At 38.5% G+C, this 15,194-nt stretch overlaps 1 protein-coding gene across 7 annotated transcripts in view; it reads right to left on the reverse strand.

Annotated features, from left to right (window-relative positions):
• NCKAP5 (NCK associated protein 5) overlaps positions 1-15,194 on the reverse strand; it is a 1,039,671-nt gene that overhangs the window by 287,403 nt on the left and 737,074 nt on the right. For all 7 annotated transcript variants that reach the window (XM_033440354.2, XM_033440356.2, XM_033440353.2 and 4 more), the window contains one exon: positions 7,568-7,717. In XM_033440354.2, the coding sequence (XP_033296245.1) occupies positions 7,568-7,717 (150 nt within the window). The remainder of the gene's footprint in view (positions 1-7,567; positions 7,718-15,194) is intronic.

Genomic DNA, 15,194 nt, shown 5'->3' on the forward strand with positions numbered 1-15,194 from the left:
TCTGGGACAGCATTACATGCACCAACATTCAAATTATAGGCGTCCCAAAAGAAGAAGAAAAAAAGAAAGGGTCTGAGAAAATATATGAAGGGATTATAGTTGAAAACTTCCCCAACATGGGAAAGGAAATAGTCAGAGAGTCCCATACAGGATAAATCCAAGGAGAAACACTCCAAGGCACATATTAATCAAACTAACAAAGAGTAAACACAAAGAAAAAATATTAAAAGTGGCAAGGGAAAAGCAACAAATACCCCATAAGGTTAACAGTTGATCTTTCAGCAGAAATTCTACAGGTCAGAAGGGAGTGCAAGATATATTTAAAGTAATGAAAGGGAAAATCCTACAACCAAGATTACTCTGCCCAGCAAGGATCTCATTCATATTCTATGGAGAAATTAAAACCTTTACAGACAAGCAAAAGTTAAGAGAATTCAGCACCACCATATCAGCTTTACAAGAAATGCTAAAGGAACTTCTCTAGGCAGGAAACACAAGAGAAGGAAAGGACTTACAAAAACAAATGCAAAACAATTAAGAAAATGGTAATAGGAACACACATATCAATAATTACCTTAAATGTAAATGGATGAAGTGCCCCAAGCAAAATACACAGACTGGCTGAATGGATACAACACCAAGACCCGTATATATGCTGCTTAAAAGAGACCCACTTCAGACCTAGGGACACATACAGACTGAAAGTGAGGGGATGGAAAAGGATCTTCCATGCAAGTGGAAATCAAAAGAAAGCTGAAGTAGCAATACTCAGACAAAATAGACTTAGAAATAAAGACTATGACAAGAGATAAGGATATATAATGATCAAGGGATCAATCCAAGAAGAAGATATAACAATAGTAAACATCTATGAACCCAACAGAGGAGCACCTCAGTACATAAGGAAAAGCACCTCAATACATAAGGAAAATGCTAACAGCCATAAAAGGGGAAATCGACAGTAACACAATCATAGTAGGGGACTTTAACACTGCCCTTTCACCAATGGACAGATCATCCAAACAGAAAATAAATAAGAAAACACAAGCTTTAAATGACACATTAGACTAGATGGACTTAATTGATATTTATGGGACATTCCATCCAAAAACAACAGAATACACTTTCTTTTCAAGTGCACATGGAACATTCTCCAGGATAGATCATATCTTGGGTGAAAAATCAAGCCTTGGTAAATTTAAGAAAACTGAAATCGTATCAAGTATCTTTTCCAACCACAACACTATGAGACTAGATATCAGTTACAGGAAAAGAAAACTGTAAAAAATACAAACACATGGAAGCTAAACAATACGCTATTAAACAACCAAGAGATCACTGAAAAAATCAAAGAGGAAATCAAAAAATACCTAGAAACAAGTGACAATGAAAATACAATGACCCAAAACCTATAACCTATAGGATGTAGCAAAAGCAGTTCTAAGAGGGAAGTTTATAGCAATACAATCCTACCTCAAGAAATAAGAAACATCTCAAATAAACAACCTAACCTTACACCTAATGCAATTAGAGAAAGAAGGACAAAAAGAAAAAAGCTCAAAGTTAGAAGAAGGAAAGAAATCATAAAGACGAGATGAGAAATTAATGAAAAAGAAGTGAAGGAAAAAATAGCAAAGATCAATAAACTAAAAGCTGGTTCTTTGAGAAGATAAACAAAATTGACAAACCATTAGCCAGACTCATCAGGAAAAAAAGGGAGAAGACTCAAATCAACAGAATTAGAAATGAAAAAGGAGAAGTAACAACTTACACCACAGAAATAGAAAGGATCACGAGAGACTACTACAAACAACTATATGCCAATAAAACGGAAAACCTGGAAGAACTGGACAAATTCTTAGAAAAGTACAACCTTCCAAGGCTGAACCAGGAAGAAATAGAAACAAGAAGAGATGAATCACAAGCACTGAAATTGAAACTGTGATTAAAAATCTTCCAACAAACAAAAGCCCAGGGCCTGATGGCTTCACAGGCGAACTCTGTCAAATATTTAGAGAAGAGCTAACACCGATCCTTCTCAAACTCTTCCAAAATATAACAGAGGGAGGAACACTCCCAAAATCATTCTACGAGGCCACTATCACCTTGACATGAAAACCGGACAAAGATGTCACACAAAAAAGAAAACTATAGGCCAATATCACTGAAGAACATAGATGCAAAAATCCTCAACAAATACTAGCAAAAGAATCCAAGAGCACATTAAAAGGATCATACACCATGATCAAGTGGGGTTTATCCCAAGAATGCAAGGATTCTTCAATATATGCAAATCAGTCAGTGTGATACACCACATTAAAAAACCGAAGGATAAAAACCATATGATAATCTCAATAGATGCAGAAAAAGCTTTTACCAAACTTCAATACCCATTTATGATAAAAACCCTCCAGAAAGTAGGCATAGAGGGAACTTACTAATTGTAATAAAAGCATGTATGACAAACCCACAGCCAACATCATTCTCATTGGTGAAAAACTGAAAGCATTTCCTCTAAGATCAGGAACAAGACAATGGTGCCCAGTCTCACCATTATTATTCAACATAATTTTGGAAGTTTTAGCCACAGCAATCAGAGAAGAAAAAGAAATTAAAGGAATCCAAATTGGAAAAGAAGAAGTAAAAGTGTCACTGTTTGCAGATGACATGATACTACACATAGAAAATCCTAAAGATGCCACCAGAAAACTACTAGACCTAATCAATGAATTTGGTAAAATAGCAAGATACAAAAGTAATGCATAGAAATCTCTTGCATTCCTATACACTAACAATGGAAAATCGGAAAGAGAAATCAAGGAAACACTCCCATTTACCACTGCAACAAAATGAGTAAAATACCTAGGAATAAACCTACCTAAGGAGGCAAAAGACCTGTATGCAGAAAACTTTAAGAAAGTGATGAAAGAAATCAAAGACGATATAAACAGATGGAAAGATATACCATGTTCTTGGATTGGAAGAATCAACATTGCGAAAATGAATACTACCCAAAGCAATCTACAGATTCAATGCAATCCCTATCAAATTAGCAATGGCATTTTTCACAGAACTAAAACAAAAAATTTCCCAATTTGTATGGAAACACAAAAGACCCCGAACAGCCAAAGCAATCTTGAGAAAGAAAAACAGAGCTGGAGGAATCAGGCTCCCTGACTTCAGACTATACTACAAAGCAACAGTAATCAAGAAAGTATGGTAATGGCACAAAAACAGAAACACAGATGAATGGAACATGATAGAAAGCCCAGAGATAAAGCCATGTGCATAAGGTCACCTTATCTTTGACAAAGGAGGCAAGAATATACAATGGAGAAAAGACAGCCTCTTCAATAAGTGGAGTTCGGAAAACTGGACAGCTACATGTAAAAGAATGAAATTAGAACACTTCCTAACACCATACACAAAAATAAACTCAAAGTGGATTAAACACCTAAATGTAAGGCCAGACACTATCAAACTCTTAGAGGATAACACAGGCAGAACACTCTATGACATAAATCACAGCAAGATCCTTTTTGACCCACCTCCTAGAGAAATGCAAATAAAAACAAAAATAAACAAATGGGACCTAATGAAACTTAAAAGCTTTTGCACAGCAAAGGAAACCATAAAGAAGACCAAAAGACGACCCTCAGAATGGGAGAATATATTTGCAAATGAAGCAACTGACAGAGGATTAATCTCCAAAATATACAAGCAGCTCATGTAGCTCAATATCAAAAAACAAACAACCCAATCCAAAAATGGGCAGAAGACCTAAACAGACATTTCTCCAAAGAAAATATACAGACTGCCAGCAAACACATGAAAGAATGCTCAACATCATTAATCATTAGACAAATGCAAATCAAAACTACAATGAGAAATCATCTCACACCAGTCAGAATGGCCATCATCAAAAAATCTAGAAACTATAAATGCTGGAGAGGGTGTGGAGAAAAGGGAAGGAACCCTCCTGCACTGTTGGTTGTAATGTAAATTGATACACCCACTATGGAGAATAGTATGGAGGTTCCTTAAAAAACTAAAAATAGAACAATCCCACTACTGGGCATATACCTTGAGAAAACCATCATTCAAACAGATGCATATACCACAATGTTCATTGAAGCACTATTTACAATTTTTAGGACATGGAAACAACATAAATGTACATCGACAGATGAATGGATAAAGAAGATGGTGCACATACATACAATGGAATATTACTCAGCCATAAAAGGAACAAAATTGAATTATTTGTAATGAGGTGGATGGACCTAGAGTCTGTCATACAGAGTGAAGTAAGTCAGAAAGAGAAAAACAGATACCACATGCTAACACATATATGGAATCTAAAAAATGGTACTGATGAACCTAGTGGCAGGGCAGGAATAAAAATGCAGATGTAGAGAACGGACTTGAGCACACAGTGGAGGAAGGGTAAGCTGGGACAAAGTGAGAGAGTGGGATGGACATATATACACTACCAGATGTAAAACCGATAGGTAGTGGGAAGAAGCCGCATGACACAGGGATATGAGCTCCGTGCTTTGTGACCACCTAGAGGGGTGAGATAGGGAGTGTGGGAGGGAGCCTCAAGAGGGAGGGGATATGGGGATATATGTATATGTATAGCTGATTCACTTTGTTGTACAACAGAAACTAACACAACATTGTAAAGCAATTATACTCCAATAAAGATATTAAAAAAATAAAGTTTATTTTATTCATGTACAATTGATTTACAGTGTTGTGTTAATTTCTGTACGGCAAAGTGATTCAGTTACACATATATATAAACATACATTCTTTTTCATATTCTTTTCCATTATGGTTTATCACAGGATACTGAATACAGTTCTCTGTGCTATACAGTAGGACCTTGTTGTTTATCCATTCTATATATAATAGTTTGCAACTGCTAATCTCAAACTCCCAATCCATTCCTCCCTAGGCTGGTTCTGAATAACATAGTGATATTCATCAAGAACATAATATTAAAAGTAAATTTGTGTCGCTTCTTTTCCGCACCTTCTTGGGACCTGTTTGTGGAGCAGGAATTCAGGAAATCTGTTTTCCATCACCCTGACAACCATCCTTCTCTGCTCCTACCATACCAGGGGCCAAGGGATTAAGGTACACAAATATGGTTGTTTCAAAAATACACTGATGGAAAATAGTTTTGTTTTTCTAAAATCTTGCTGTATGACATTCAAAATTCAAAATAATTTTGAAGCATTATGGTTAATTCACCTGCAATCTTGCAAAAGAGCATTTTGTTAAAGTGTATAAATCTATGTAGGGGGTCTGTGACCAGCTGTGATTACGATCTGTCAAAAGCAGCCCTCTATCTTCTCACAGTAATTGCTAACTTATGCAAAGGATTCTATACAAACACAAACAGTAAATTTTAAAAAATCAAATAAAGTAAAATGAAATTCATATGAAAATCAGATGATGCATGAGTGTGTGTGTATGTGGGGTATGTCTATATGTGATAGATTTCTTTTTATTATCTGTTTAAGTAGACAATAGTGAGATCTGGGAGCAAAGAGAGAGTTCATTTACTATTGAGCAAAGAATTTTACAGAACAAGATATGACACTGTGACTAGAGGACATTACTTTAGAAAATAAAATATGTTTGTAAATTAAAATTGCGGGGCTTCATGGCGTTTAGAGATATCATCTATTGCATCCAAATGATGCTGGAGGCAAGAGTTGTTGCCTGAAGTGTAAAGATCTCTGTGAAAGGAAAAAAAAATGGTGCTTCTCATTTACTCAGTGAGGGTTTAAGAAACATTTGCTGCCAAAGGTGTTTTTAAAATACTTTTAGCTTGATTAAATAAAATGTCCTTCACAGAGTTGTCTCAGTGACAATTAGATGAACTAAAAGCAATGTGCACCGCAATCATCAACAAAACTAACAATTTAAGTTTACGGTTCTAGGGAAATGAATTGTAATAACAACTCCTTCCTACTATTAAATCCAGTTAATTCAACCTCAAGACAAAGCCATGAGTTCTCAAAACTCTCAGACAACCACCTCGGTTTCCCTTGAGAAGGCTTTCCCACTTTTCGTGGTGATTATATTAAAAATGATAAAAGTGTGAGAACCTTTGGGGAAACAGGGGTGATTACTGGCCCTTTGCTGAAAAGGAACCACCAGCGGTTCCCTAAATTGACCTCTCTTCTGCCCCATATGTGACATAACACACTTAAGTCACTCCTGTGTAGAGCAGCTGAAGTTTTTCATTCATAGTTCTTATATTAATCATTGCATTCAGATAAATGGGGAGAAAATCATGTAAGGAAAGGCAGGAGCCTTGGAGTAGGAGGATAGAAAAGACCATATGCAGGCACTGCTGCACAAATATTAACTCATTTAACCCTCGATACTTCTCTGGAAGGAAAGTTACTATTATCATCCCCAGTTTTGCATTTGAGGAAACAGACACACAGAGAGCCTAATTAATTTGCCTAAGGTTTCAAAACTAGAAAAGAATAGAACTGAGATTCAAACCCAACTCCAAAGTGCATAATCTTACTTATTTTGCTTCACTATTGCTGAGGAAATTAAGTAAAAATGGCATGCACCTACAGACAAGGTGGTAGGTTAGGGTTAGGGTCAGGATTGCAGAAACCAACTGCAGAAAACAAGATCTCTCGAGCTCTTATTTCTTCACATTACTACAGGAAGTTTCAGGATTCTATAGACACTATGGAAGAACTACGTTTTTAGATACTGGCTGACGGTCCCTTGTGCCTAGTTTAAGAAAAGGTGGGCTTACCATAGTCCTTGCTTAAAAATGATTACGTCCCAGTTCTATATGCAAACAGAACATTTACTGCAAGTAGGTAAGCCAACTCATGGAAAAAGGCATCTTTGCTAGATCTTTCAGCATGTGAACTAATAACTGAAATGCTCTTTGAGGACTGCTATAAATATTCAGGAATTAACACTCTAAGTGATGTCAAATGCCACTAAGTAATAGACCAGAGTTTTCAACTGTTTTGGAGGAGGTTGAAAACCCTCCTTAAAGCACCCCTTAGCTCAACTTCACCTCTATTTTTATACGTCTTACATGGTGTACTTCTGCACAAGCTTTTTTGTTTTTTGAAGAAATAGCTCTACTGCTTAAAATTATTTTTCTTACAACTGCCCTTACATAGTATTCAATATTTTGTTTATTCATTCACTTATTTGATCATTAGGCATTGGGAAACAAAGCGAAATATCACATAGCCCTTCCCTCAAAGAACTTGCAATTTTAGGGAAACTGATCCAGTTTGAGGGTCAAACTGAAGGTGAAATGAATTACTGATCTATGCACTTTTTTAAGGCAGTACAATCATAGTCACTAGGCCAAGACTCTTTCAGGGTCACAAATTTTAACCCTGTGCTCATCATTGACAAAGGCATCCCAATGGGAGCTATTAGATCCTATTAGTCTGGGAGAACTAAGAAAGGAAGATTTATATTTACTGAAAAGTGGGGCCAATACAAGAAGCAGAACACGGTTATTTTTCTGTAAACGTGTAAAAATGGTTCCATTTCTTACCTCTAGAGCCTTCAATCTTTCTAACAGCAATTTGGTCTTTTCTTTCCCCTCATCTGCACTGCTGCCTTCACTCCTTGAATCCTCATCTACCACCATGTGACGGTCTTCCAAAGCTTCCTTGTGTTTTCTCTCTTCCTCTGACAGTTTTTCCTGAAGCAAGAAAGAATTGTTGTTTTCAATAATCTCCACTGAAAAATAAGCAAGAGTTTAAGGTTGAGAAGTTTGGAACCTCCCTACTCTTTCTGCATTCTTTCCGGGGCTGAGGTAGAGAAGGTTTTGCTAAACAAATTCTGAGTGGGGCTTATATTAGTAAACACAGTAGATAATTTTAATGAATCTTGGTGGGACAAGTCATTGAGTCACCACCACTGAATGCACATGTCCTCTGCTCTGTTGGAGAAGTGACCGAGCCCATAAAAACGGTAGGTGGAGTCATGTGGTTAATCCATTTTTATATGCAGCATGAAATTCAGCTGTGCTCTAAACTGGGGAAAAATAAGTCAACCTTGATACCTTGACTTGTGAACAGCTTAGCTCCTATAATAAGATCATCAAAGTCACTGGACATGCAACCATTCAATTAAGGGAAAAGAAAATATCACAAAATATTGAAATGATAATGATTTCAGAATTCTAAGCTGAAACCATTTAGCTCCTTTGGCTCACTAATAACATGGCTCTTAAGGGCCCTACAGTCCCCTTTCTAACACTCCAGGATTTGTACTATAGCCTTGAGGCAGACGTAAAATGTTATCCTGTCTTCCCTCCCTGCTTGCTGGAGGTTCCTCACTCAATCTTGTCTCTGGCAGCTCTTTGGAAGTTGAGAAGTATTAATCTGAGCCTCACAATTGGCTCTTGTTTTCAAGGGAAAAAGAAATGTCAAGAGCCTATCACATGAAAATAAAATTTCATCCACTTTTGTACATACATCAAGATACCGTGCCACAGAATCAGGTGACATCATTCCATCACACTTTTGAATTCTAACCACAATGCTGCAGAAATCTTTGTATTAAAAACAGCTGGTTGGCAACCATGTGGGCTAAACTGGATTATCAATGGTGAGAGGCTTCTTTATATTTACCATTAAACTAAGATCATTCGCAAATACAGAAGCACGAAAAATATGATTCTTAACCTTTAAGCACTTAAAAAATCTACTGAGAAAAGAATAGCGTAAGTGGGAAAAAAAAACCAGGTTTTCAAACTGTGTTCACAAAAGTACTTTGGAAGTCCTGAAATTATTTAACTTATTTTTTGAAAATAAGATATGAAGTAAAAACGTCAACGTATATGTACACATATATAAGTATACATGTGTATGTATAGATATATAAAACACTGGAGACTACATAGAAACTTGACCCATGTTAATCTGTACAGACAAACAGGTGTTAATCTGTTTCCTACAGATTTCAAGATAAGTTTCCATTTCTTTATAAGAATGTGCAACTGACTAGGCAGGTGATAGCTCTTTATGAAATCAGACCTGGGCAAGTCCACATACAATGTACAGGTGTGTTCACTTCTGCAGCAGGTGTAAGTTCAACCCAGATTCAGGCTCAGCAAGTTTAATGTGCAGATCCTCAGGCTGGGACAAATATCCAGGTTATGACTGTATTTTTACAGCTTTGATTCTTTAAGGTTTGTTCACTCAGCAGACTTTCATTTCCATGGTAAGAAACTTGAAATTGGCAGAGTTACCAACACAATTTTGAAATAAAGAGGTCCTTCTACTTCTCTTTCAAGATTTGGGATCACTGTAACTAAACACTAACTTGGGACTGTAAAGCAAGCTTTTAAAAAATATCACCTAGGGAGGGACCTTCAAGATGGCAGAGGAGTAAGACACGGAGATCACCTTCCTCCGCACAGATACATCAAAATACATCTACACGTGGAACAACTCCTACAGAACACCTACTGAACGCTGGCAGAAGACCTCAGCCTCCCAAAAGGCAAGAAACTCCCCACGTACCTGGGTAGGGCAAAAGAAAAAAGAATAAACAGAGACAAAAGAATAGGGACGGGACCTGCAGCAGTGGGAGGGAGCTGTGAAGGAGGAAAGTTTCCACACACTAGGAAGCCCCTCGCAGGCGGAGACTGTGGGTGGCGGGGGAGCTTCGGAGCCAGAGAGCGCAGCCACAGGGGTGCAGAGGGCAGAGCGGAGAGATTCCCGCACAGAGGATCGGTGCCGACCGGCACTCACCAGTCCGAGAGGCTTGTCTGCTCACCGGCCAGGGCGGGCGGGGCTGAGGCTCGGGCTTCGGTCGGAGCGCAGGGACAGGACTGGGGTTGGCTGCGTGAACACAGCCTGAAAGGGTCTAGTGAGGCACGGCTAGCCGGGAGGGAGTCCGGGAAAAAGTCTGGAGCTGCCAAAGAGGCAAAAGACCATTGTTTCAGGGTGTGCAAGGAGAGGGGATTCAGAGCACTGCCTAAATGAGCTCCAGAGACAGGCTCGAGTCGCAGCTATCAGCACGGACACCACAGACAGGCATGACACGCTAAGGCTGCTTCTGCAGCCACCAAGAAGCCTGTGTGCAAGCACAGGTCACTCTCCACACCTCCCCTCACTGTAGCCTGTGCAGCCCGCCACTGCCAGGGTCCCGTGACCCAGGAACAACTTCCCCGGGAGACCACACGGCACCTCAGCCTGGTGCAACATCACGCCGGCCTCTGCCGCCGCAGGCTCGCCCTGCATCCACACCCCTCTCTCCCCCCGGCCTGAGTGAGCCAGAACCCCCGAATCAGCGGCTCCTTTAACCCCCTCCTGTCTGGGCGAAGAACAGACGCCCTCAGGAGACCTACATGCAGAGCCCGGGCCAAATCCAAAGCTGAATCCCAGGAGCTGGGCGAACAAAGAAGAGAAAGGGAAATCCCTCCCACCAGCCTCAGGAGCAGCGGATTGAAGCTCCACAATCAACTTGATGTAACCTGCATCTGTGGAATACATGAATAGAAAACGAATCATCCCAAATTAAGGAGGTGGACTCTAGGAGCAACTATAGACTTGGGGTTTGCTTTCTGCATCTAATTTGTTTCTGATTTTATGTTTATCTTAGTTTAGTATTTAAAGCTTATTATCATTGGTAGATTTGTTTATCGATTTGGTTGCTCTATTCCTTTTTTTAAATATATATATTTTTCCTTTTTCTCTTTTCCTGAGTGTGTATGTGTATGCTTCTTTCTGTGATGCCGTCTGTATAGCTTTGCTTTTACAATTTGTCCTAGGCTTCTGTCTGTCCGTTTTTTTTTTTGTTTGTTTGTTTTTGTATAGTTTTTAGTGCTTGTTATTATTGCTGGATTTGTTTTTAGGTCTGGCTGCTCTCTTCTTTCTTTTTCTTATTAACTTTTTAACTTTTTAAAAATATATTTTTAAATTTTTTATTTTAATAACTATTTTCTCTTCCTTCTTCCTCCCTCCCACCTTCCCTCCCTCCCTCCATCCCTCCCTCTCTCTCTCTCTCCCTCTCTCTCTCTCTCTCTCTCTCTTTCTTTCTTTCTCCCTTTTCTTCTGAACCATGTGGCTGACAGGGTCGTGGTGCTCCGGTCAGGTGTCAGGCCTGTGCCTCTGAGGTGGGGGAACCGAGTTCAGGACATTGGTCCACCAGAGACCTCCCGGCTCCAAGTAATATCAAATGCCGAAAGCTCTCCCAGAGATCTCCATCTCAACGCTAAGACCCAGCTCCACTCAATGATCAGCAAGCTACAGTGCTAGACACCCTATGCCAAACAACCAGCAAGACAGGAACACCACCCCACCCATTAGCAGAGAGGCTGCCTAAAATCATAATAAGGTCACAGACGCCCCCAAACACAAAACTGGATGCAGTCCTGCCCATGAGAAAGACAAGATCCAGCCTCATCCACCAGAACACAGGCACTAGTCCCCTCTACCAGGAAACTTACACAACCCACTGAACCAACCTTAGCCACTGTGGGCAGACACCAAAAACAACGGGAACTATGAACCTGCAGCCTGCGAAAAGGAGACCCCAAACACATTAAGTTAAGCAAAATGAGAAAATGGAGAAATACACAGCAGATTAAGGATCAAGGTAAAAACACACCAGACCAAACAAATGAAGAGGAAATTGGCAGTCTACCTAAAAAGAACTCAGAGTAATTTTAGTAAAGATGATTCAAAATCTTGGAAATAGAATGGAGAAAATTCAAGAAGCATTTAACAAGGACCTAGAAGAACTAAAGAGCAAACAATGATGAACAACACAATAAATGAAATATAAAATTCTCTACAAGGAATCAATAGCAGAATAACTAAGGCAGAAGAACACATAAGTGACCTGGAAGATAAAATAATGGAAATAACTACGGCAGAGCAGAATAAAGAAAAAAGAATGAAAAGAATTGAGGACAGTCTCAGAGACCTCTGGGACAACATTAAATGCAACAACATTCAAATTACAGGGGTCGCAGAAGAAGAAGAAGAAAAGAAAGGGTCTGAGAAAATATTTGAAGAGATTATAGTTGAAAACTTCCCTAATATGGGAAAGGAAATAGTCAATCAAGTCCAGGAAGTGCACAGAGTCCCATATAGGATAAATCCGATGAGAAACATGCCAAGACACATATTAATCAAACTATCAACAACAAAAGACAAAATATTAAAAGCAGCAAGGGAAGAGCAACAAATAACATACCAGGGACTCTCCATAAGGTTAACAGCTGATCTTTCAGCAGAAGCTCTGCAAGCCAGAAGGAAGTAGCAGGACATATTTAAGTGATGAAAGGGAAAAACCTACAACCAAGATTACTCTACCCAGCAAGGATCTCCTTCAGATTCGATGGAGAAATTAAAACCTTTACAGACAAGCAAAAGTTAAGAGAATTCAGCACCACCAAACCAGCTTTACAAGAAATGCTAAAGGAACTTCTCTAGGCAGGAAACAAAAGAGAAGGAAAAGCCCTACAATAATAAACCCAAAACAATTAAGAAAATGGTATCAGGAACATACATATCGATAAATACCTTAAATGTAAATGGATTAAATGCTCCAACCAAAGACACAGACTGGTTGAATGGAAACAAAATCAAGACCTGTATATATGCTGTCTATAAGAGACCCACTTCAGACCAGGGACACATACAGCCTGAAAGTGAGGGGGTGGAAAAAGATATTCCATGCAAATGGAAATCAAAAGAAACCTGGAGTAGCAATTCTCATATCAGACAAAATAGACTTTAAAATAAAGAATGTTACAACAGACAAAGAAGGACACTACATACTGACCAAGATATCAATCCAAGAAGAAGATATAACAATTGTAAATATTTATGCACCCAAAATAGGAGCACCTCAATACATAGGGCAAATCCTAACAGCCATAATAGGGGCAATTGACAGTAACACAATCAGAGTAGGGGACTTTAACACCCCAGTTTCACCAATGGACAGATCATCCAAAATGAAAATAAATAAGGAAACACGAGCTTTAAATGATACATTAAACAAGATGGACTTAATTGATATTTATAGGACATTCCATCCAAAAACAACAGAATACACTTTCTTCTCAAGTGGTCATGGAATATTCTCCAGGATAAATTATATACTGGGTCACAAATCAAGCCTTGGTAAATTTAAGAAAACTGAAGTCATACCAAGTAACTTTTCCAACCACACACTATGAGACTAGATGTCAATTACAGGAAAGAATCTGTAAAAAAAATAAAAACACATGGAAAATAAACAATACACTACTAAATAACCAAGGGATCACTGAAGAAATCAAAGAGGAAATCAAAAACTACCTAGAAACAAATGACAATGGAGACACGACGACCCAAAACCTATGGGATGCAGCAAAAGCAGTTCTAAGTCAGAAGTTTACAGCAATACAATCCTACCTCAAGAAACAAGAAACATCTCAAATAAACAACCTAAACTTACGCCTAATGCAATTAGAGAAAGAAGAACAAAAACCCCCAAATTTAGCAGAAGGAAAGAAATCACAAAGATGAGATTGGAAATAAATGAAAAAGAAACGATAGGAAAGATCAATAAAACTAAAAGCTGGTTTTTTGAGAAGATAAACAAAATTGATAAACCATTAGCTAGACTCATCAAGCAAAAAGGGAGAAGACTGAAATCAACAGAATTAGAATGAAAAAGGAGGAGTAACAACTGACACTGCAGAAATACAAAGGATCATGAGAGATGACTACAAGCAACTGTATGCCAATAAAATGGACAACCTGGAAGAAATGGACAAATTCTTAGAAAAACACAACCTTCCAAGACTGAACCAGGAAAAATACAAAATATAAACAGACCAATCACAAGCACTGAAATTGAGACTGTGATTAAAAATCTTCCAACCAACAAAAGCCCAGGACCAGATGGTTTTACAGGTGAATTCTATCAAACATTTAGAGAAGAGCTTAACACCTATCCTTCTCAAATTCTTCCAGAATATAGCAGAGGGATGAACTCTCCCAAACACATTCTATGAGGCCACCATCACCCTAATAACAAAACCAGACAAAGATGTTACAAAGAAAGAAAACAACAGGCCAATATCACTGATGAACATAGATGCAAAACTACTCAACAAAATACTAGCAAACAGAATCCAATAGCACATTAAAATGATCATACACCATGATCAAGTGGGGTTTATCCCAGGAATGCCAGGATTCTTCTATATACACAAATCAATCAATGTGATAAAACATATTAACAAACTGAAGGACAAAAACCATGTGATAATCTCAATAGATGCAGAAAAAGCTTTTGACAAAATTCAACACCCATTTATGATAAAAACCCTCCAGAAAGTAGGCATAGAGGGAACTTACTCAACATAATAAAGCCCATATATGACAAACCCACAGCCAACATCATTCTCAATGGTGACAAACTGAAACCATTTCCACTAAGATCAGGAACAAGACAAGGTTGCCCACTCTCACCACTATTATTCAACACAGTTTTGGAAGATTTAGCTACAGCAATTAGAGAAGAAAAAGAAATAAAAGGAATCCAAATTGGAAAAGAAGTAAAGCTGTCCGTGTTTGCAGATGACATGACACTATACATAGAGAATCCTAAAGAAGCTACCAGAAAACTACTAGAACTAATCAATGAATTTGGTAAAGTAGCAGGATACAAAATTAATGCACAGAAATCTCTTGCATTCCTATACACTAATGACGAAAAATCTGAAACAGAAATTAAGGAAACACTCCCATTTACCATTGCAACAAAAAGAATAAAATACCTAGTAATCAACCTACCTAAGGAGACAAAAGACCTGTATGCAGAAAACTATAAGACACTGATGAAAGAAATTAAAGATGATACAAACAGATGGAAAGATATACCATGTATTTGGATTGGAAGAATCAACATTGTGAAAATAACTATACTTCCCAAAGCCATCTACAGATTCAATGCAATCCCTACCAAACTACCAATGGCATTTTTCACAGAACGAGAACAAAAAATTTCCGAAACATCTGGATGGGGCTTCCCTGGTGGCACAGTGGCTGAGAGTCCACCTGCTGATGCAGGGGACACGGGTTCGTGCCCCGGTCCAGGAAGATCCCACATGCCGTGGAGCAGCTAGGCCCACGAGCCATGGCTGCTGAGCCTGTGCATCCGGA

This window comes from Orcinus orca, chromosome 7 (assembly GCF_937001465.1).
Source record: "Orcinus orca chromosome 7, mOrcOrc1.1, whole genome shotgun sequence".
Classification (NCBI taxonomy): domain Eukaryota; kingdom Metazoa; phylum Chordata; class Mammalia; order Artiodactyla; family Delphinidae; genus Orcinus; species Orcinus orca.